We start from the raw sequence: 21,787 nt of genomic DNA on the forward strand, positions 1-21,787 counted from the left end.
GGGAAGAAGCAATTCTGGTAGGGGCGTGGGGCATTGTTTGGGTGGAATCCATTGTGGTATTCAGGTAAGTGTTGTTTTGTCAAAGTAATAATAAAATGTGATCATAAATAAAGAAGTTATGGCAATTTAAGCAAAATGTTCAATTATCATGAATAAAGAAGTTATGGCAATTTAAGCAAAATGTTCAATTATCTAAGTGTAAAAGGGGCCATAATTATGTCAAAATGCTTGATACAGTGGTCTGCTCTTGTTTATAGGTTGGGGTCATGTTGGTAAACAAGTATGCAACATATAAAAGTAATATGTCGAAGGATATAGGAAATATTTGGAGTAGTATGCAAACTTTAACATAGATTTATCAATGATATGCATATTCTAAGTATAAAAGGGGCAATAATTATGACAAAATGCATGATAGAGTTGTCTGCTCTTCTTTATAGGTTGGGGTGATGTTGGTAAACAAGTATGCAAAATATAAAAGCAATATGTCAAGGGACAATGAAAATAAATGGGGTAGTACGAAAACTTTAACATTTGCTGCATATTCTAAGTGGAAAAGGGGCCATAATTATGACAAAATGCTTGATAGTTGTCTGCTCTTGTTTATAGGTTGGGGTCATGTTGGTAAACAAGTATGCAAAATATGAAAGCAATATGTCAAGGGACAAAGAAAATATTTGGGGTAGTACGAAAACTTTAACATTTGCAGGCAGACGCTAACACCGACGCCGGGGCGAGTAGAATAGCTCCACTATATATATTTCATATATAATAGTTGAGCTAAAAACCTGATAATTAAGAACGGACAGACAGACGGGCTGATTACTAAATTTACAATACTGGGATACAACACACAAATGTCCAGGCCTTTAACAGTCCAAGTTTTTGGTATATGTAGTTTATTTCATATAGCTTATGTGCATACAAGTTTTTTTATGATAACATCAGTAACAACAAGAGCATTGCCAAGCAATAAAAGTCCCCTAACTATAAAACTCCACCATTTTCAGCAATTTTTCTAGTCTATTTGTTGCCATAGAAACCAGAATTCTTGACGTAGGAACACAATGAAATGACCTGCATAATCTCCATATTGCCATCTGTCCATATTTCAAGTTTCATGAAAAAGTATGAAGAACTTTTAAAGATATGCAGGATTCAAAAAAGTGTGACAGACTGACAGACACACAGAGCTCAATCCACTAATAAAATTACTTCCAGTACGAACGCTATCAATCGTATTAAGTATTCACTGTCCAAAAACCCAAAATGCAAAGGAGTTGAATAAAAGGGGGGGGATGCATTTTATACAGGAATAGTAAAGTTTTCTTGACAATCTGTGTGAATGAAAAAAAACACACTGGTCCATGATTGAAACTTGAAACTTAAGAATAATTTCCAAAGCACTTATATTAACGATTGAATATTAAGCTGACCGAAATGTGTAGATTTATTGATAAATATTTGCGTACACCAGGTAAAATATACATCATATCATGACGTTTAATTGAAGTAATTTGTCAATAACGAAGTTCAGTTTCAATGTGGAAAACTGAAATTAGTACGTATTTTGCCATTCATATTTACCTCAAACATATTACATAAAAGATATCTGATATTACACACCAAAGTTTTCATTAATCACGAAAATGAAGCATTTGTTTTGTTTATTTTTTTTGTTGATATTGATTGAAAACATTTAAAAATTTTTAGATCAATATTCTGTATCAAAGCCGCATTCATAAAATGAGAACCGGTGAATCAACAAAGCAGTTTTAAATAGATAGGCATACGATTAAATATTCAATTCACAATAAACTGCAGACAAATTTACAAATTATACAATCAAAATATGCAGAGTAAACAACCACACAATTGTTTAAATATAGGCATATATTTAGTATTCACATTTTTGTACAGAGTTTTGATAAAAAGCAACATGCATTAAACTGTTATTGTTTTTATCCATGGCATTAATTGGTAGCACATATTTCAGTCTGAACGTTCATTTTCATTCAAAGAGAACTCTTTTAAATAAATTTCGACTCAGAAATAGAAGAGTTGCCTCCCTTGCAATGTGTTTGTTCTTTTTTCCCCCTAAAAATGTTGGCTTTACAAGCATACATCACGTGAAAACACATCACTATCACAACACAACAACAAATGCACCAATAAGTAATACTCATTGTAATTCAAAATGAGTTAATTGAAGCAAACTTAACAGTTTTACCACTGTATATAGTTACTAAAATTAAAAGGTTAAAAACCTTACAATTTACCTAGACTAGTGTGGTTAACTTGTCTAGCACAACAGGGATCATACAAAAACACTGAGTAAAAGGAATACTAAACATTAAATCTCAAAATTCATTCCAACTAAGGTATGCAAGAAATAATTTTAAACTAACAAGTGTCAGAAATGCACAGACACACCCACCTTTAACCCTTTGCATGCTGGGAAATTTGTCGTCGATTTTTTTCCAAAGAATACTATCAGAATAGCAAACAGTTTAGATCCTGATGAGACGCCACGTTCTGTGGCGTCTCATCTGGATCCAAACTGTTTGCAAAGGCCTTCAAAATTCGGTTCCAGCACTGAAAGAGTTAACTTTTGTTTTAGAACTCCGCTGTAAGCTGTTTTATTGCTAAGTTTTTACCTTTAGCATCTAAGTGTGACCTTGACCTTGAGATAGGGAGACAGGTGCTTCATGCAACAAGTGGTCTTATGATGATGGACATTTGCAGCTATATATTTAAATCCATTTAATTTATGGTTAATTTATTGCCAAGACAGGAAACTTCGCATAGACTAACAGAGGGAATGGTGAGTGCAATCTTCTTTGAAGGAGGTCATGAAAACAACATGTGTTCTATTTCATGTGAATAAATCAACATATGTGGGAAAAAATTGCATGAAACTTAGTTTGGTGTACCTACAAAATCTTAATTGGCGTGGATTATAATATATTAAAAGCTTAAATGTCAAAAACTTTAAAAATATTGGATATCCCAGGCATCCCTGATTAAATGTATTGCTTAAAAAATTGCTTACACATTATTTTACATGAAAAATCACACTTCTTTCGCCCATGTCAATACTGCATGATCAGATTCCACAACCTGTCTCTATCCACCCATCTTTTATTGTTTTCAAGGAGCACATCTATAGTCCATCAACAATTAAATATTGATAAAACACAAGCAGGCATTTGAAAGATATATCATTCTTGTGCAGAAAAATAATGCGCAAATTTCAACTGACGACTTTAACAGTACGAATGCCGCTTGTTCAGCATGGATTATCAATTTAAAATGGGTCAATATTTTTTTCTTCATATCAAAATGCATAAGTTTTTCTTCAAATTCTGTCAATATGGCCCTTAAACACTACTATGGTGATTCTGATGACCAGCCATGTAGCTGTAAGACTAGAAAAGAAGACTCCACTATCATCAGTCTTGTTTTGCCAGAACTATAGCAGTCCGGCATGGGATGTATACCTGAAGTGCAATAAAAAAGTATCAATGAATGTTCTAAATAAAATATTTTCCATTTATTTAAATATATATATTTCAAATTTTGAATTTTCAATGCAAGTAAATTATAAAGATGACATTGCTTGGGGAATAGCAAATTGCAATGGCATCTTGTTCTTTGAAACATAGATAAAGGTTAAAATTGAGATATTTGCTGATCTGCAGTTTGTTTTGCCTGGGAATCTGCTTTAAAGGGACTGTCAACCACGACAACGAAGAAAAGAAAAGTTGTAAAATACCGTATTTTATTACAATTATTAGTTTATGCTGATTAAAATATCACAACTGGTGGTTGACAGTCCCTTTAAGCCCCTTTATTTTAGTTTCTGTATATGCATTTTCTCCGATTTTAAGTCATGTCATTGCTGCCAATAAATAAAATCACACTCTTCCAGGGTAAGCTGCAGTATAAAGTTCAAATACATGTGCCAGTTAGGTATGTTACATTAACCCCACATTTGTGTCAGCTGATATGGTGAATGGCTGTAGAAATAATTTCTTGACAAAAAGCCTGGAATCTTATCAACAGTACTCTTATTTATACTATTTATCTATATTAAGCTTTCCAATGACCCAGATTAAATGATTGCGCAATATAACAAGAAGCCCATGAGGGCCTGAATCGCTCTACTGCTATAAACACTGTGCAAGTTTGGAAAGAATAAGATGACAACTGTGTACTTAATCGCGCAAACAAGGAAAATTTTCTCAAATTCAAGGGGAGATTATTGTGTACTTATTTCTCCAATACTGCTCATATTCAATAGGGTTCAAGTCATCATTGATATAAAGATACTGTGCAAATTTGGAAATAATTGGATAAAACCGGGGAATTAATTGCGTAAACAAGCAGGATTTCAAAATTTTCTCATATTCAAGGGGAAGTCATTCTGGACTTATTGCTTCGATATTGCTCTTTTTAAAAAAGGGTTTGATTCCACATTGAAACAAAGACACTATGCAAATCTGCCAAGAATTGGATGAAAATTATGGACTTAATCACATAAAAAAACTGAATTTTCATTTTTTTCTCAAATTCAAGGGGAGATAATTCTGGATTAATAACTCCGATATTGCTCATTTTCAATAGGGCTTGACTAATCATTCAGATAAAGACACTGTGCAAGTTGGGAAATGATTGGATGAAAACTGTGGACTTTATTGCATAAACAAGCCTTATTTCACAATTTTCTCAAATTCAAGGGGAGATAATTCTGGACTTTTTACTCTGATGTAACCCATTTTCGATAGCCTTCAAGTCCTCATTAATATAAAGACACTGAACAAGTTTGAAAAGAATCGGATGAAAACTGTGGACTTTATCGCGTAAACAAGAAAAAGTCTCACACACGCACGGACGACGGAAACCATGCCATGACATAAGCTCTTCAGGCCTTCGGCCAGTAGAGCTAAAAATGGCGGCAATTTTCGGTATGATTTTCATGTTTTTAGGTCTTAAAATTATGTTTTTCCTGCATTTTGGCTGTAAAAAAATGCATGCTAATTACCGTATACATAGGGGCACACTATACATGGGAACATTTGGTAGTCAGGCACTCTTAACAGCTGAGCTTGTCGAACTATTAATTTCAACTTGGTTGAACAGAGGATACATGTAACTTTATATATTAAAATAAATAATAATCTGCCACTACTTTCCTACTACTCACCATCAATGCATTCTGCCTATCGTCCCACGCTTCGTTGAACGTGAAGAAATCAGTACTGTGGTCAAGTCGCTTGTGACCCCCATACACGCCAGAGTCCGAGTCCAGTACTATCTTGTACCTGCACTGCAGTCAAGGAACCATTGTCAGGTAAATATAACTTTTGCTCATTCATGTGATTTCTATGAAATATTAAAAGTACATGATTAAATTTCGTCCTTATTTAATACTTGTTTTTTTATGCCAGTATTCAATAAAATAATTGATTAACAGTGAGCCATGAGTATACTTTTATCTTATCAACCAGATTCTAGTATTATGTATTTATTCATTACAACTTTAGGGAGTTTAAATGATATTGGATAACAAACTAATAATTATTATTTATATATTTGTGATAGTTCTAAACTATCTTGACAACACTTCATGAAGAATGAATCGAGGAACAATATTATAAACAAATCAGGTTTATTTATAAGGTATCTTAATTAGCAGGAGCCCACCAATCCATAGGCCTCTTATTAAACTTTGTGTTGGGTTTCTAAATTTCATGAAAACTCCAAAAGTAACAATGCGCTTAACTATTTGCAAGATTTATTATTATTATTTTTTTATTAACCCTGTTGGGTATAATTTCAGGCAAAATATAGGTGGTGATTTAAGGAAAAAGAACTCTGACAGTACTATAAGCTAAAAAACAAGCATGATGACTGAAAGCAAAAAAAAATATTGATTGTTATAAGTCAAAACACATATTTATTTTTAAGGCAAGAGACATTGGTGTTGATTTAAAGCAAAGTCACTTATGATAATTTAAGGCAAATCACAATGACAATAATAACATTAAAAACAACAACAAAGGATATTTTCCAGGCACATTGACACCAATCTTGTAGTCAGTGTAGCTCTTGTTAGCGTGGAAATTGAAGATGAACACCAACTTGTTGACCCGTTCAAACACCACCACCTTGTCACTCTGGTGTTTGCGGCTCACATATTGCTAAAATTGGACAAATCGCTCACCTGGGGTGATATTCACTATACATAATAATAATGTTTTCACCGTCACTAAAGAGAAACATTTTAAAATGTTGCTTTTATTCACAAAATGCATGTTACATTATTAGAACTTTAAAGCTACTTAAGAAATTACATTTTAATTCTTACAAAATTTAAGAATGTAATTTAATACGTTTTAAAAGTAGGTGCACATTTTGAAAATTTCAATGTTTAGTGTTTTGGATAACATTTAAAGATGTGCAGACATGTTTGCTAAGTTTATGCTTTTTATTTTTAATATTTCAATATTTGACCAGGTTAAAAAGAGGTTGTGAAGCAAAATTTGCAATTGATTTAAATGTTTTCTTTTATTGAGGACTTTTTTTTATAATAATAAAATTTATGCTGATGTTTCTTTTTTGTATTTTATCTAATAGTATACATCCAAATATGAGCATTTCAAAAGATAAATACATTCCATTTTAAGTTCATTTCAAGTTATTGTTTGTCTTTTTAGTTCATATTGCAAAAATAAAAAAATGACCTGAATCATGCGCACATAAAGCTTTTGTTAAATTTGGCCAATGTTACTCCATCCAGTCTAGTCAAAAGCTTTCCTGTCTACTAATGAGACCAAAAACCTCAAAAAGTGTAGCTTCCAACCAGACTGTATATGGTATAAGACCCATTTTTGCATTGTACGGTTCAAATAATGCAACTTTTGTTTAAATAAGAAGGTGCTCAGATTTATCCCACCCAAGACAACATTATTCCCTTCCTTTCACTTATTCAGTCAATGAAATCAGCACAATTCCTTATGTTTCTTGTACTACTTAAGAACAATAAAATGGTACATAATTTCCTTTAAGAAACTTAAAATCTTAGTAATCCAAGTTCTGGTTTATAATAAACCACTGGCCCTGCATGCATCTGCTTCTTTCCATTACTGCCTTTTACCCACCTGCGCCCCTGGGGCCAGCCAGCCATAATGTTTCTCTAGATGCTGCATGTCCCGGTCAAAGTTGGCAAGGTACTTGTACTTTAGGAGGTTGTCATCCACTAGATTCCACTGGCGACGGCAGTAGTGGAAGCTCTCATTGTTTCCCACTCTGGGAAAGTCCAGCCACTCCGGGTGACCAAATTCGTTGCCTAGAAGATAAGGGGAATTGAAGGTGAGTGTTATTGAAGGCATTCAAGCTTTGAGAAAAGCCACAAACGATATGAGAACTGTGTTTTGATTACAGCCATTTTGGGGATGCTTGCAGCCTGGATTTAGATGGTAAAACCAGTTTTATAAGATAATCACGGAGGTTTCAGCCCAAAACTGTTGTATATTCTTAAAATAAAATCTATATTCCAAAAAAACACTACTCAACTGAACTATTGCGTAATACTAGAAAGATGAACATTATTTCTTCCAAAGCCTGCCATCCCAAAAACTTAATTTGAACTTTTTAAACTCATAACATTACTAGTCTCTAGATGTTTGTTGTGGTCATTCTTATCAATATCATGTTTAAACAAGAGAGCCTGAAAGGCCCAAAGTCGCTCACCTGAGATAAAAAGAAATGACCTGTTCTTTGCAGCCCAAGATATCAATGAAACACAATAATGTTCCAACCAAGTTTCATGAAGAATGAACAACAAATGGCCCCCTGGTAGCCATGTTTTTTTTTAAACAGACCTGAACCATTTTTTAACTCTTCCATGATTTGTCCAAATTTCATGAAGATAATGTGTCTTCTAGACTGTTCACATGTTTTCACTTTATACATATAAAGAAAACTGCCCCACCACCTGGTGCCCATGTTTTTCCACTTATCACGACCATTTTCAAACTCGTCCGAGACATCCACATAGCTAATGTTTTGACAAAATTTCATGATGATTTGGCAAAAAATGTGACTTCTAGAGTGTTCACAAGCTTTTTACTATATAAATATAAGGAAAAAAAAAAACCCACCCTGGCGGCCATGTTTTTTTACCGATCCAAACCATTTTTGAACTCAACTGTCGTATCCAGGTGTGGTATTGCGGTCTTGTTTGCTTACGCAAGTGAACCAGTCACGGGATGGTTACGGGTTATGTTACTTTGTGAGCGCTTATGTAATGCGGAAATATTTATTCGACAAACGCTTATTTCCGGTCAGGATGACACTGATTGGTTGTTATTCAATAAACTAAAGGTATTGCCGTTTTCTTAAATATAATTTGATAAACATATGATTCAACAGTAGGCTGTTTTACACTGAGCAATTTAGAACTATGAAAATGTATCGATTTTATATTTCATTTTATTTAATTTTAAGAATCTATAGATTATTGCAAGTTTATTATGCAAAATAGGAAGGATATTAACTTAACATTGTCTTCATTGTAAGAATACATTAAAGCAGCACTTTATAACATAACTAGAGTGTTTTACTATAGTCATATATGAAAAAATGCTCCGCCCCCTAGCGGCCATGTTTTTCAACCAACCGGCATCATTTTCAAACTAGTCCAAGATATCATTGAGATCAATGTTCCGACCAAGTTTCATGAAGATCGGACAATAAATGTGGCTTCTAGAGTGTTATCAAGATTTTAATATAGCAACATATAGCAATATAAGGAAAAATGCCCCGCCCCTTGGCAGCCATGTTTTTTAAGCAAAGGCTACCATTTTTGAACTCATCCAAGATATCAATGAGACAAATCATCTGAGCAAGTTTCATGAAGATTGGAAAATAAATGTGGCCTCTAGAGTGTTAACAAGGTTTTACTATAGCCATATAAGGAACAAGGGACAAAATTGTCACAAAACCAGGTTTTCATTGTGAAAAAAAAATGTGATAAAGGGAGAAAACTCAAACTGAACTTTTGAAATGAACAAACAAAATTAACCCCCTTTGTAAGTTTGTTTTTTAAAAAAATCTATTTTTAGTCGTGGTGACCTTGACATTGGAGATATTGACGTGATTCTTTCGTGCGACACACCGTCCCATGATGGTGAACAAATGTGCCAAATGATTTTAAAATCTCACAATGAATGACATACCTAGTAATGGCCAGGACAAGCTCATTTATGGCCATTTTTGACCTTTGAACTCAAAGTGTGACCTTGACCTTGGCGATATCGACATAATTATTTCGCGCGACACACCGTCCAATGATGGTGAACAAATGTGCCAAATGATTTTAAAATCTGACAATGAACGACATAGTTATGGCCGGGACAAGCTTGTTCCGCCCGCCCGCCAGCCCGCCCGCATTCGCCAATCTAATAACCAGTTTTTTCCTTCGGAAAACCTGGATAAAAATGCCCCGCCCCCTGGCAGCCATGTTTTTCAACCCACCGGAATCATTTTCGAACTCGTCCAAGATATTATTAGGATTAATCTTCTGACCACGTTTCATTAAGATTGGGCAATAAATGTGGTCTATAGAGTGTTAACAAGATTTTACTATAGCAACATATAAGGAAAAATGCCCCGCCCCTTGGCAGCAATGTTTTTCAAGCAAACGTAACCATTTTCGAACTCATCCAAGATATTATTAAGACCCATCTTCTGACCAAATTTCATGAAGATTGGACAATAAATGTGGCCTCTAGAGAGTGAACAAGGCAAATGTTGACGCCACACAACGGACGACTGACAACGGACGTCAGACAACGGACGACGGACAAAAGGCGATCACAAAACCTCACCATGAGCACGTTGTGCTCAGGTGAGCTAAACAAGAGCTGTCAGAGGACAAAGCGCTCGACTATTTGAGTGCTTGACAGTATAACGTAAGACATCATGGGGAAATATTTATATTCAATAATTCGTTAGAAGATCTTTAAAAAATAAAAAAAGGAAAAATAATTTTATTTTTTTTTTTGGAGGGGGGGGGGGGGGGGGGTGAGAGGGTGGTATAATGTGGGGTGGGGTAATTTATTAGATGATGTTTAAAAAAAATTGGAGGGGGTGGGGGGTAGAGTGGGTGAGAGGGGGGTATAATATGGGGTTGTGGTAATTTATAAGATGATGTTTAAAAAAAAATGGGGGGGGGGGGGGTGGGGGGTAGGGGGGGTGGGGGTGAGAGGGGGGTATAATGTGGGGTGTGGTAATTTATTAAATGATGTTTAAAAAAAATTGGGATGGGGAAGTTTGGGGGGGGGGGAGGGATTCTGGGTAGGGGCGTGGGGTGTTGTTTGGGTGGAATCCATTGTGGTATTCAGGTAAGTGTTGTTTTGTCAAAGTAATAATACAATGTAATCATAAATAAAGAAGTTATGGCAATTTAAGCACAATGTTCAATTATCTAAGTGTAAAAGAGGCCATAATTATGTCAAAATGCTTGATACATTGGTCTGCTCTTGTTTATAGGTTGGGGTGATGTTGGTAAACAAGTATGCAAAATATAAAAGCAATATGTCTAGGGACAATGAAAATAAATGGGGTAGTACGTAAACTTTAACATTTGCTGCATAATCTAAGTGGAAAAGGGGCCATAATTATAACAAAATGCTTGATAGAGTTGTCTGCTCTTGTTTATAGGTTGGGGTCATGTTGGTTAACAAGTATGCAAAATATGAAAGCAATATATTAAAGGACAATGAAAATATTTGGGGTAGTACATAAACTTTAACATTTGCACGCTAACGCTAACGCAGACACCGGGTTGAGTAGGATAGCTCCACTATACATATTTCATATATAATAGTCGAGCTAAAAAAGTATCAAGTAAACAGTCTATCAGTCTATCACTGTATCAAGTAAACAGTCTATCACTGTATCAAGTAAACAGTCTATCAAGTAAACAGTCTATCAAGTAAACAGTCTATCAAGTAAACAGTCTATCAAGTAAACAGTCTATCACGTAAACAGTCTATCAAGTAAACAGTCTATCAAGTAAACAGTCTATCAAGTAAACAGTCTATCAAGTAAACAGTCTATCAAGTAAACAGTCTATCAAGTAAACAGTCTATCAAGTAAACAGTCTATCAAGTAAACAGTCTATCAAGTAAACAGTCTATCAAGTAAACAGTCTATCAAGTAAACAGTCTATCAAGTAAACAGTCTATCAAGTAAACAGTCTATCAAGTAAACAGTCTATCAAGTAAACAGTCTATCAAGTAAACAGTCTATCAAGTAAACAGTCTATCAAGTAAACAGTCTATCAAGTAAACAGTCTATCAAGTAAACAGTCTATCAAGTAAACAGTCTATCAAGTAAACAGTCTATCAAGTAAACAGTCTATCAAGTAAACAGTCTATCAAGTAAACAGTCTATCAAGTAAACAGTCTATCAAGTAAACAGTCTATCAAGTAAACAGTCTATCAAGTAAACAGTCTATCAAGTAAACAGTCTATCAAGTAAACAGTCTATCAAGTAAACAGTCTATCAAGTAAACAGTCTATCAAGTAAACAGTCTATCAAGTAAACAGTCTATCAAGTAAACAGTCTATCAAGTAAACAGTCTATCAAGTAAACAGTCTATCAAGTAAACAGTCTATCAAGTAAACAGTCTATCAGTCTATCACTTTGTGCAAAGAAAACTTTAGATTAGACATAGGCATTTTTGAAATTCTCAATAAGGTACACAACAAGTAAAGATTTTCTAAAAGTTAACTTAAGATTTATATAAGGAGCATCATGATTCAGTACTGACATCATTTTAGATATCGAGTACCTATGAAGTTCAGGTAGCCCTCCCCGCCAAGGCCCATGGTGATCAGACGTATCATCTTGTGGAGTGCCATGCCTCGGTCAATGATCAAGCTGGGTGGAGCCAGCTCAGACATATGAGTGTACATCTCCTTGTCCATCAGCCAGAAGGCCAGAGTTTTGTCACCCACAAGCGCCTGAAAAATGGATCATTCTTTGTTTTTAATTTTATGTTGACCAAAATTTCGTACAACATGATATTGATTAACAAGAGATTGCCAAGCAATGTTGTCCCCTATCGGTGAAACTCCATCATTGTCAGATTATTTTTGCACAATAACACTTTCAGATGGTTCAAAACCTTTAAAGTATAGATTTCAACATTAAAGCATACAAGCACACTGATTTGAAATCATGCATGTAATAATGCAAAATGCAATGAAAGGAATACTATAGAACCACTGTTTAAATCTGCCCGTACCTGGTCGTGACTTTCTGCGTATGCAATACACTTTTCAGTGTAGCGTCGGTTGGTCAACGTGTGAATGATGTTGGAAAAATCCCAGTCATCGTCCGATTTCTCTTTTAGATTCTACAATAAAGTTCTATTGTGTAATAGATTTCTCTTTTAGATTCTTCAATAGAGTTCTTTCATGTCAACAAGACTACAATTTCTCTTCAGACCAATCGCTTAATTGGTGTTTGATGCATTCACTTTAAGGTTTTTATAGTTCAAGTACTATTTTGTGCTGAGTACCCAGTAGTCAGAACTGCAGTTACTTAAAATAATTTTCAACAGTTTATGACAACTGATGGAAAAGTGAGACACATCAAAAAGTATGAAAATAACCATTCTCTTTTCATAAATGGAAGGACATTTGTGTTGAACACAAAATAAGAACTGCCATTGTATGAACACAAGTACAGACCTTTATCCACATGTCAGGTAGAGCCATGGCAAGTCGATAGTCAAAACCACCACCCCCTTCTGACACGTGCCTGCATAGAGCTGGCATTCCGGATACATCCTGTAGATAACAGAGAACATGAAGTTATGAAGTTTTAACAAAACAAGAGGGCGATGATGGCCCTTGAGGGCTCACATGAGGGTTTTGCCCCCTTTTTTTTTAAGAATTGGTGATTTTGTTTTTGACTGCACTTGAGCTAGATTTCAACATAGCTCTCACATTGTCCAGATGGGCATTCTTACCACATTTCATCATGACTTAGTAATACATTTGGTTGCAAGAGTGGAAACACTTTTTTTTCTTAAAATTGAACTAGTTTTTGGAAGCTTTAGACTTGGATGATTTAAACTAAGCATTGATACATGTATTGTCAAGATAAAAATTCACACCGAGTTTCATCAAGCTTTAGTCATAAATGTTGCCCCTAGAGTGTTAAGATTTGAAATTAAAATATGACCTAATGACGGAGTTTGTAGACAAATGTCACCCAGATTCAAAGTTGGTGCAGATATTGTAAAGATAAACCTTCAAAACTTCAGGAATAGTGATTCATTAATGTTGCCTCTAGAGACATCACAAGTTTTTTCTAAGATTGCACCTGGGGACCTAGTTTTTGTACGAATGCTAAGCATAAGTAAACATGACTTTTACATATCCCTGGATATTTTCCAGAAAATCATTCTGACCATCATGTGTAATCAAGATTTGATGAAAATATGTGGCCTCTAGAATAATAACTAGCGAACAAATAACACAAGACATAGGATGACACTATAGCTCACATTGAGCACTTAGTGCTCAGGTAATCTGAAAATAGATGGCATGTTACAGATGTTCAATAAGAATACCCCAACTCAATTCGAAATTAATTACTTCAAATCTTTCAATAGAAACATAAGCCACAGTCTAAATCTCACTTTACAAAAATTGTATAACATTTATTTGTATGAAATTCCAAAAACATGTTCATCTTTCTTGTTTGCCAGAATTTGCTTTAAGAAATGGCTCATATTGTGGTTACAGCACACATATCTGGCACACAGCACACATATCTGGTACACAGACCTCTGTTACAGCACACATATCTGGCACACAGACCTCTGTTACAGCACACATATCTGGCACACAGCACACATATCTGGCACACAGACCTCTGTTACAGCACACATATCTGGCACACAGCACACATATCTGGTACACAGACCTCTATTACAGCACACATATCTGGCACACAGACCTCTGTTACAGCACAAATATCTGGCACACAGACCTCTGTTACAGCACACATATCTGGCACACAGACCTCTGTTACAGCACACATATCTGGCACACAGACCTCTACAGCACACATATCTGGCACACAGACCTCTGTTACAGCACACATATCTGGCACACAGACCTCTACAGCACACATATCTGGCACACAGACCTCTGTTACAGCACACATAGCTGGCACACAGACCTCTACAGCACACATATCTGGCACACAGACCTCTGTTACAGCACACATATCTGGCACACAGACCTCTGTTACAGCACACATATCTGGCACACAGACCTCTGTTACAGCACACATATCTGGCACACAGACCTCTGTTACAGCACACATATCTGGCACACAGACCTCTGCAATGGTGATTATGAAGTCTGGGTACAGTGTATGCAGCATGTGGTTGGACATCATCATGTAGACCAGTGAGTCAGTGTCAGTGTTCAGTCCAAAGTACTCGTTATAGTCCCCGCTGAAGCCATGACCTAAAATAAGCATCGTTTTGGGAAAACTGGGTTTAATGCATGCCTAGTTACAATCATACACGTTATAATAACATATCAGTCATTGTTATGATTAATTTCAAATTTACTATTTATTTTAAGTTTGTTTAATTCATTATTTATTTTGACAATTGATCAACGGTACTGATTACATGTTTGTGCCATGTACCTGTCAACAGACATAAAACAGTTAACATATGAGCCTTGTTCTGAGAAAACTGGGCTTCATGCATGTGCGTAAAGTGTCGTCCCAGATAATCAGGGAAAACACTTTCCGTCTTAACTGGATTGAAGAAGAGACTTCCTTTAAACGAAAAAAAACCATAAAAGCAGAGAGTGTCGTCCCTGATTAGCCTGTTCGAACTGCACAGGCTAATCTGGGATGACACTTTAAGCACATGCATTATGGCCAGTTTTCTCAGAAAGCAATTCATATAACCCCGAAACCTTTACAAAACTCATCAAACCTATTCCATGGGAGTGATAGAGCATGGAAGTGACGCCGTCGAAGCGGAAGCCATCAAACTGGTACTCTTCAATCCACCAGCGGAGGTTTGACAGCAGAAACCTCAAGGTCTCCCACCTTATGGGAATAATGAGAGCAATTGATGCTAACAAACTAGGCAACTAGGTCCCTGTGGCTACCAAGATACGATGGTTAACAATAGAGAGCAATTGATGCTAACAAACTAGGCAACTAGGTCCCTGTGGCTACCATGATACGATGGTTAACAATAGAGAGCAATTGATGCTAACAAACTAGGCAACTAGGTCCCTGTGGTTACCATGATACGATGGTTAACAATTGAGAGCAATTGATGCTAACAAACTAGCCAACTAGGTCCCTGTGGCTACCATGATACGATGGTTAACAATAGAGAGCAATTGATGCTCACAAACTAGGCAACTAGGTCCCTGTGGTTACCATGATACGATGGTTAACAATAGAGAGCAATTGATGCTAACAAACTAGGCAACTAGGTCCCTGTGGCTACCATGATACGATGGTTAACAATAGAGAGCAATTGATGCTAACAAACTAGGCAACTAGGTCCCTGTGGCTACCATGATACGATGGTTAACAATAGGTTTTGTAAATAAAGTTAATTGTGTGTGTACATTCCACTACATGTGTAAGAAATAACAACAGCTATAGTAAACCCCAGTTCATAAGGATGTACGCTCATTGCATGTGGCATTTTAAACAAATTTGAAAGAGAACATAAAGGATCATTCCTATCTATTTTGGTTTCAGTCTGACAATGACCTATCAAACATTAACTAGATCAATTTTTACTGGACATTAGTACCTGCACAAATGAAAATTGTTCATGACCTCCACTAGATTTACAGGACTAATCTGTTTCGAAACATTATTCATCTATGAACACTTATAAACAAAGGTTATGACTAGGTAGAACAAGAAACTGTCGGAGAGGGCTGATGCTCCCCAAAGTTTTTTTTTGTCACAATATTGAACTATATATTCAGATAAAAGGAAACGTCTTGAGGGCACAGTAGTTGGGGGGACAAGAATTTTTTTTTAGAAAATTTCAAAGGGCAATAACTCTGTGAAAAATCATCCAACCAGAACCCGCTGATAATATGCACATCTCCTCTTGGTAGTGAAGCTTCCCATAAAGTTTCATTGAATTCCGGTCATTAGTTGCTGAGAAATAGCCCGGACAAGAATTGCACTATATGTACAGTTAATGGAAAATTTCAAAGAGCCTTTACTCTGTGAAAATTCATCCCACCAGAATCCGCTGATAATGTGCACATCTCCTCTTGGTAGTAAAGCTTTCCATAAGTTTCATTGAATTCCGGTCATTAGTTGCTGAGAAATAGCCTGGACAAGAATTGCACTATATGTACAGTTAATGGAAAATTTCAAAGGGCCATAACTCTGTGAAAAATCATCCGACCAGAACCCGCTGATAATATGCACATCTCCTCTTGGTAGTGAAGCTTCCCATAAAGTTTAATTGAATTCCGGTAATTAGTTGCTGAGAAATAGCCCGGACAAAAATTGTGCACGGATGGACAGAAGGATGGACGGAAGGGAAGACGCACGGACAGATGAAGCGGCAACTATATGCTTCCCCAAAAATAAATTTTGGGGGAGCATAAAAATGATAAATGTATTATCATTGATGATTGATTCTTATTGAAATATAACTTTTTGTTTGTGTTGCTTTATAATTTTTTAAATAGATTGAATGCTATTTATGCAGTGTACATGAATTATAAATGATTTAAATTATAAATTCAGCTTTAAAAAAGAAATATACAATTATGTTTTATTTCAATTTTTGACTTGGTGCTGTAAATTTGACCAACATGCAGGACCTTAAAAGATGCTGTCCCAAGCAAATTTTTAATGCCAAATTAAGATAGACAGCCATGCATCACAATAGCTCAACAAGGAATTAGTTAAACATCCTAGTCACTGTTACATACTGTGTAATGTTAAACAGTCACTGTTACATATATTGTATAGTTAAACAGTCACAGTTACATTATGTGTATAGTTAAACAGTCACTTTTACATACTGTGTATAGTTAAACAGTCACTGTTACATGATACTGTGTTATGTGTAACAGTCACTTTAACATACTGTGTATAGTTAAACACTCACTGTTACAAACTGTGTATAGTTAAACAGTCACTGTTACATATTGTGTATAGTTAAACAGTCACTGTTACATACAGTGTATAAACAGTCACTGTTACATACTGTGTAAAAAACAGTCACTTTAACATAATGTGTATAGTTATATTGTCACTGTTACATATTGTGTATAGTTAAGAAGTCACTGTTACATACCGTGTTTAGTTATACAGTCACTGTTACATACTGTGTATGGTTAAACAGTAATTGTTACATACTGTGTTTAGTTATACGGTCACTGTTATATACTGTGTATAGTTAAACAGTAACTGTTACATACTGTGTTTAGTTATACAGCCACTGTTACATACTGTGTATAGTTTAACAGTCACTATTACATACTGTGTATAGTTAAACAGTCACCATAACATACTGTGTATAGTTAAACAGTCACTGTTACATACTGTGTATAGTTAAACAATACCTGTTACATACTGTGTTTAGTTATACAGTCAATGTTACATACTGTGTATAGTTAAACAGTCACTGGTACATACTGTGTAGTTATACAGTCACTGTTACATACTGTGTATAGTTAAACCATAACTGTTACATACTGTGTTTAGTTATACAGTCACTGTTACATACACATGTACTGTGTATAGTTAAAGAGGCACTGGTACATACTGTGTATAGTTATACAGTCACTGTTACATACTGTGTATAGTTAAACAGACGGGAGTCCCACAGATCATGGGTTCCTTTCCCGCCGCTGTGGAAGTAGCATGAGTCCGAGCCGTCAAACATGTTCAGACCGTCGACAACATTCTTGGAGGCGTGGCTATGTACGACATCCAGCAACACAACGATTCCTAGGCTATGAGCCGTGTCAACAAGTTCCTTGAGTTCTTCTGGGGTGCCAAAGCGACTGAAATGTGGTTATTTCATTGAAATACTATTACCTTAAACTAATTTATATATTTCATTTACAAACGTGTGTGTCAAATCACAGGAATTTTTACCAAAAAGTGCTAAAACTGAATAATGACGTACATGGCCTAAACGTACAAAATAATTATCAAAATGTATGATTAAATTTTTATGTTGTCATCGAACTTTGTTGAAGCATGGGTTCAAATATGGATGGAAAAGAAGACAAACCTACAATTTTGCCTAAATAGCACAAATTGCTTTTTAATAACAGTTGGTATATCTTATGAGTAACCAGATCAAAATTTTATGACACCACATAATCAGAAAATGTGTTGATTAATAAATATAATGTACATCAATCATGAATAAAACATAAAAATCATAAAACTTTACCCAGAAGCAGCAAAGAAACTTGTCACTTGGTACCCAAAGCTGGCATAGTAGGCGTGCTCCATTATAGCCATCAGTTGTATGGCATTATAACCTTAAAAATAATAAAATAGGCAATGAATTTTGTTTTGATATTGTTTCGTCTGAATTACCATTACAACAAGCAAATTTGTTCAATTAATATCGCCCGCCAATTAAATTTTTGTTTTTGGAAGGTAGTGAATCCCTTGATATATGGTATACCTAGTTTGGCGATACGTGGCAGCATATCTCTGGTGAATTCAGGGTAGGAGGCCACTTTTCCCTGCCATGAGGCTATTCCAACGTGACTTTCGTAGATTCTTAAACTAGCTGGCTGCTTTGGGTGCTTGTGTTTAAACACATATTGCTGTGGAAGAAAATGTCCACAATGTTAACAAGAAACTAGTTTGATATAAAAGACTCCACAAATGTACTATAAAATCATTTACATTAGTCAGCATGAAATTTCTTAGTTTAAAAAAAAAGACCAACACAATTTCCTGAACAGTAAATTTGTGGGAAAAACAACACCTACCAACATGTGTTCGTCATTTGCAGATGTGTATGTAACACATGGGGAAAAGATTGAGTAATTTACAGCAGGTGGGCAATGTTCATGTAAATCACAGACCAAATAACCAGTCTAATGCATTCAAGTGATTGTAACTGGCCCAGTTTCTTACATGCCAAATCACTTGTACATTGTTATAAAGTGATAGTAAATGGATAAGCAGAACTGAATAACCTTTACAGAGTGTTTGAAGCCGATTTCTTACGCGTCATATTGCATAACAATCATCTCCAAACTGATGACAATCATACCTGCACCAATGAGAAGAAGCCAATATTTGTATTTGCAATATAAGTCAGCAAATAATTTTGCATAGTTTTCAATAATGCTGTAGTTCTATAGCTGTTATAAAAGCACAGAAGCTATTACAATAAGGTATTGGTCATCCATAATCATTTTATCATATATTGTCTTGAATCTGAAAGGTAATGGCTAATTAAAATACAACATCCATGAACACCATATTACACATACTGGGGATTGCAGGGGTTAAAAATTTGCCCTAAACCTTACTATTCTACATAAACACATTTGACAGTAAGCGCTTACCGGTAACTGTATTTGTGGTTTACATGAAATGTCAAATGTTGTATGGTTAAGCATGTAAATTCGATGGTTTAACCGGAAATTATTGCCATAAAGATGCCAATATAAAGATGCTATTTCCACTTTACTGTGTTTACACAAGTTCTTACTTCTGGTGGGTCCCAGAACACCTGGTCATATACGGGAACCTTCTCTTCTCTCGTGACTCTCTTCGCCCAAGGGCACAAACGGTCCTCCATTTTACCTCCCCTTGTGTGCATAACCAACTGGAAAAATGTAAATTGTAATGTAGTAGGGATATTTCAGTATTCATATGGCTATAATACCATTAATTGTTTGTATCACCAACTGGACTATTTGAAAAGGTACAATAAATGTGAAGTTTTATCATATATTTGCAACAATATCATACACACGCATTGAAAGCATCAACAATTTTGAAATAGCAGAAATGTTTCAGCATTTATTTAGCTTTAGTGCCATACATCACAAACTGTACAAGAGATTGCCAAGCAATATTGTCCGCTACCGGTGAAAAAAATAAAATAAATATTTGTTGCCATAGCAACCAGAATTCTTGACGTAGGAACAAAATGAAATATCGTGCATATTCTCCATATTGCCATCTATCCATGTTTCAAGTTTCATGAAAAAATATGAAGAACTTTTAAAGTTATCGCAGGATCCAGAAAAGTGTGACAAACAGACTGACAGTCATGTAGTAAAATTATCCAGCATTCATATTGATAAACTCACATACCTCCCATTGTATGCATCACAAATAGGAAAATAGAACTTATGTGTCAGCATTGATTCATATTTCTGAAGTACACTACTGCCAGGCAGACATTAACACAGAGATAAGCTGATGATGAATATTGAAAGCTGAACCAAGTATTTCCCAACTTTAACAAATTGCATCTTCAAATCAGATCTTATACAAAAAATGCTATACGTACATTTATATATATACTTTGAATACAAAATGTCAGCGGTAATAATAAAAACTCATTGGCTTCATGAACAAGAGATGTCATTCACCTTATGACTGTGAAGCCAAATATAATTGTGAACATATGTATGATTTCAATTGAATATTGTAGTAGTTACAGAGAAATTTACTTACAGCGATTTTTTTCCTTCTTTATAAAGAACCCGAAAACAGCACTTTCCCAATTAGGAAAAAATACATATTTCCCAATTGCTGTCAAAATTTCCCGATTGAAGGAATTATAAATAAAATGCATTATTTAGTTAGTTTCCCTATGCAGCTCTGTGACTCGAACCTACATTAATATAATATTGACAACTTCAGTATATAGTTATCAATATTAAAGTATTTGGGAGCAAAAAAAAAACAAATTCTCCAATATGAAGACATTTAGACGTGAATTTTCAAAATTGCAGGGGTTTTCGTACACAATTTTCCCCATTGGGCTGATACCGGCACTTTTTCTAATTTGAAAAAAAAATCCATAACTTCTTGCATGAAAACTTTTACAAGACTTTTATAAGTACAAAGGGGCATACTCATTAAAAAATGCTGGTCAAAGTTATAAGTATGGTGAGTGGCTGTTCTTATTTCCCTGTACAGTTTTATTATGTAGAAGATTGAGATATGGAGTATTTGCACTCAAACCGTAACCTGAATTTTCTGAATTCAGATAACGACATGGTCAGAAAGCAGTGATATGGCAATGTGGAATGTTCATTTACAGCAGAGAATTATGCAGACATCAACATTTGAGTCGTGTTCTGAGAAAACTGGGCATACTGCATGTGCGTAAAGTGCCGTCCCAGATTAGCCTGTGCAGTCTGCACAGGCTAATCAGGGAAGACACTTTCCGCTTTTATGACATTTTTCGTTTAAATGAAGACTCTTCTTAGCAAAAATCCAATTTAGGCGGAAAGTGTTGTCCCTGATTAGCCTGTGCGGACTGCACGACACTTTACGCACATGCATTATGCCCAGTTTTCTCACAACACTACACATTTATACATTGGTGAGTAGTTTAGCTTGAACTTTCAATTAATAGTAAAGCTAAAAACAACAACACAAAACACATAAACATTGCAACACCTTGAAACCAGGATATTAAACTTAAATTTTTTATTTTAATTCAATTAATTGTGCA

The 21,787-nt window shown here is 35.3% G+C and overlaps 1 protein-coding gene across 3 annotated transcripts in view; it reads right to left on the minus strand.

Annotated features, from left to right (window-relative positions):
- Positions 1 to 868: 868 nt before the first annotated feature.
- The window catches only part of LOC127834963 (1,4-alpha-glucan-branching enzyme-like), a 29,941-nt gene continuing 9,022 nt past the window's right edge, over positions 869 to 21,787 (minus strand). For all 3 annotated transcript variants that reach the window (XM_052361130.1, XM_052361122.1, XM_052361139.1), the window contains 13 exons: positions 19,802 to 19,918; positions 18,758 to 18,902; positions 18,518 to 18,608; positions 17,910 to 18,119; positions 15,047 to 15,162; positions 14,431 to 14,561; positions 12,768 to 12,866; positions 12,320 to 12,430; positions 11,864 to 12,035; positions 7,164 to 7,351; positions 6,070 to 6,203; positions 5,207 to 5,324; positions 869 to 3,500 (listed from right to left, as the gene is read on the minus strand). In XM_052361130.1, the coding sequence (XP_052217090.1) occupies positions 3,453 to 3,500; positions 5,207 to 5,324; positions 6,070 to 6,203; positions 7,164 to 7,351; positions 11,864 to 12,035; positions 12,320 to 12,430; positions 12,768 to 12,866; positions 14,431 to 14,561; positions 15,047 to 15,162; positions 17,910 to 18,119; positions 18,518 to 18,608; positions 18,758 to 18,902; positions 19,802 to 19,918 (1,680 nt within the window). In that variant the 3' untranslated portion in view covers positions 869 to 3,452. The remainder of the gene's footprint in view (positions 3,501 to 5,206; positions 5,325 to 6,069; positions 6,204 to 7,163; positions 7,352 to 11,863; positions 12,036 to 12,319; positions 12,431 to 12,767; positions 12,867 to 14,430; positions 14,562 to 15,046; positions 15,163 to 17,909; positions 18,120 to 18,517; positions 18,609 to 18,757; positions 18,903 to 19,801; positions 19,919 to 21,787) is intronic.

This window comes from Dreissena polymorpha, chromosome 1, assembly GCF_020536995.1.
Source record: "Dreissena polymorpha isolate Duluth1 chromosome 1, UMN_Dpol_1.0, whole genome shotgun sequence".
Lineage (NCBI taxonomy): Eukaryota > Metazoa > Mollusca > Bivalvia > Myida > Dreissenidae > Dreissena > Dreissena polymorpha.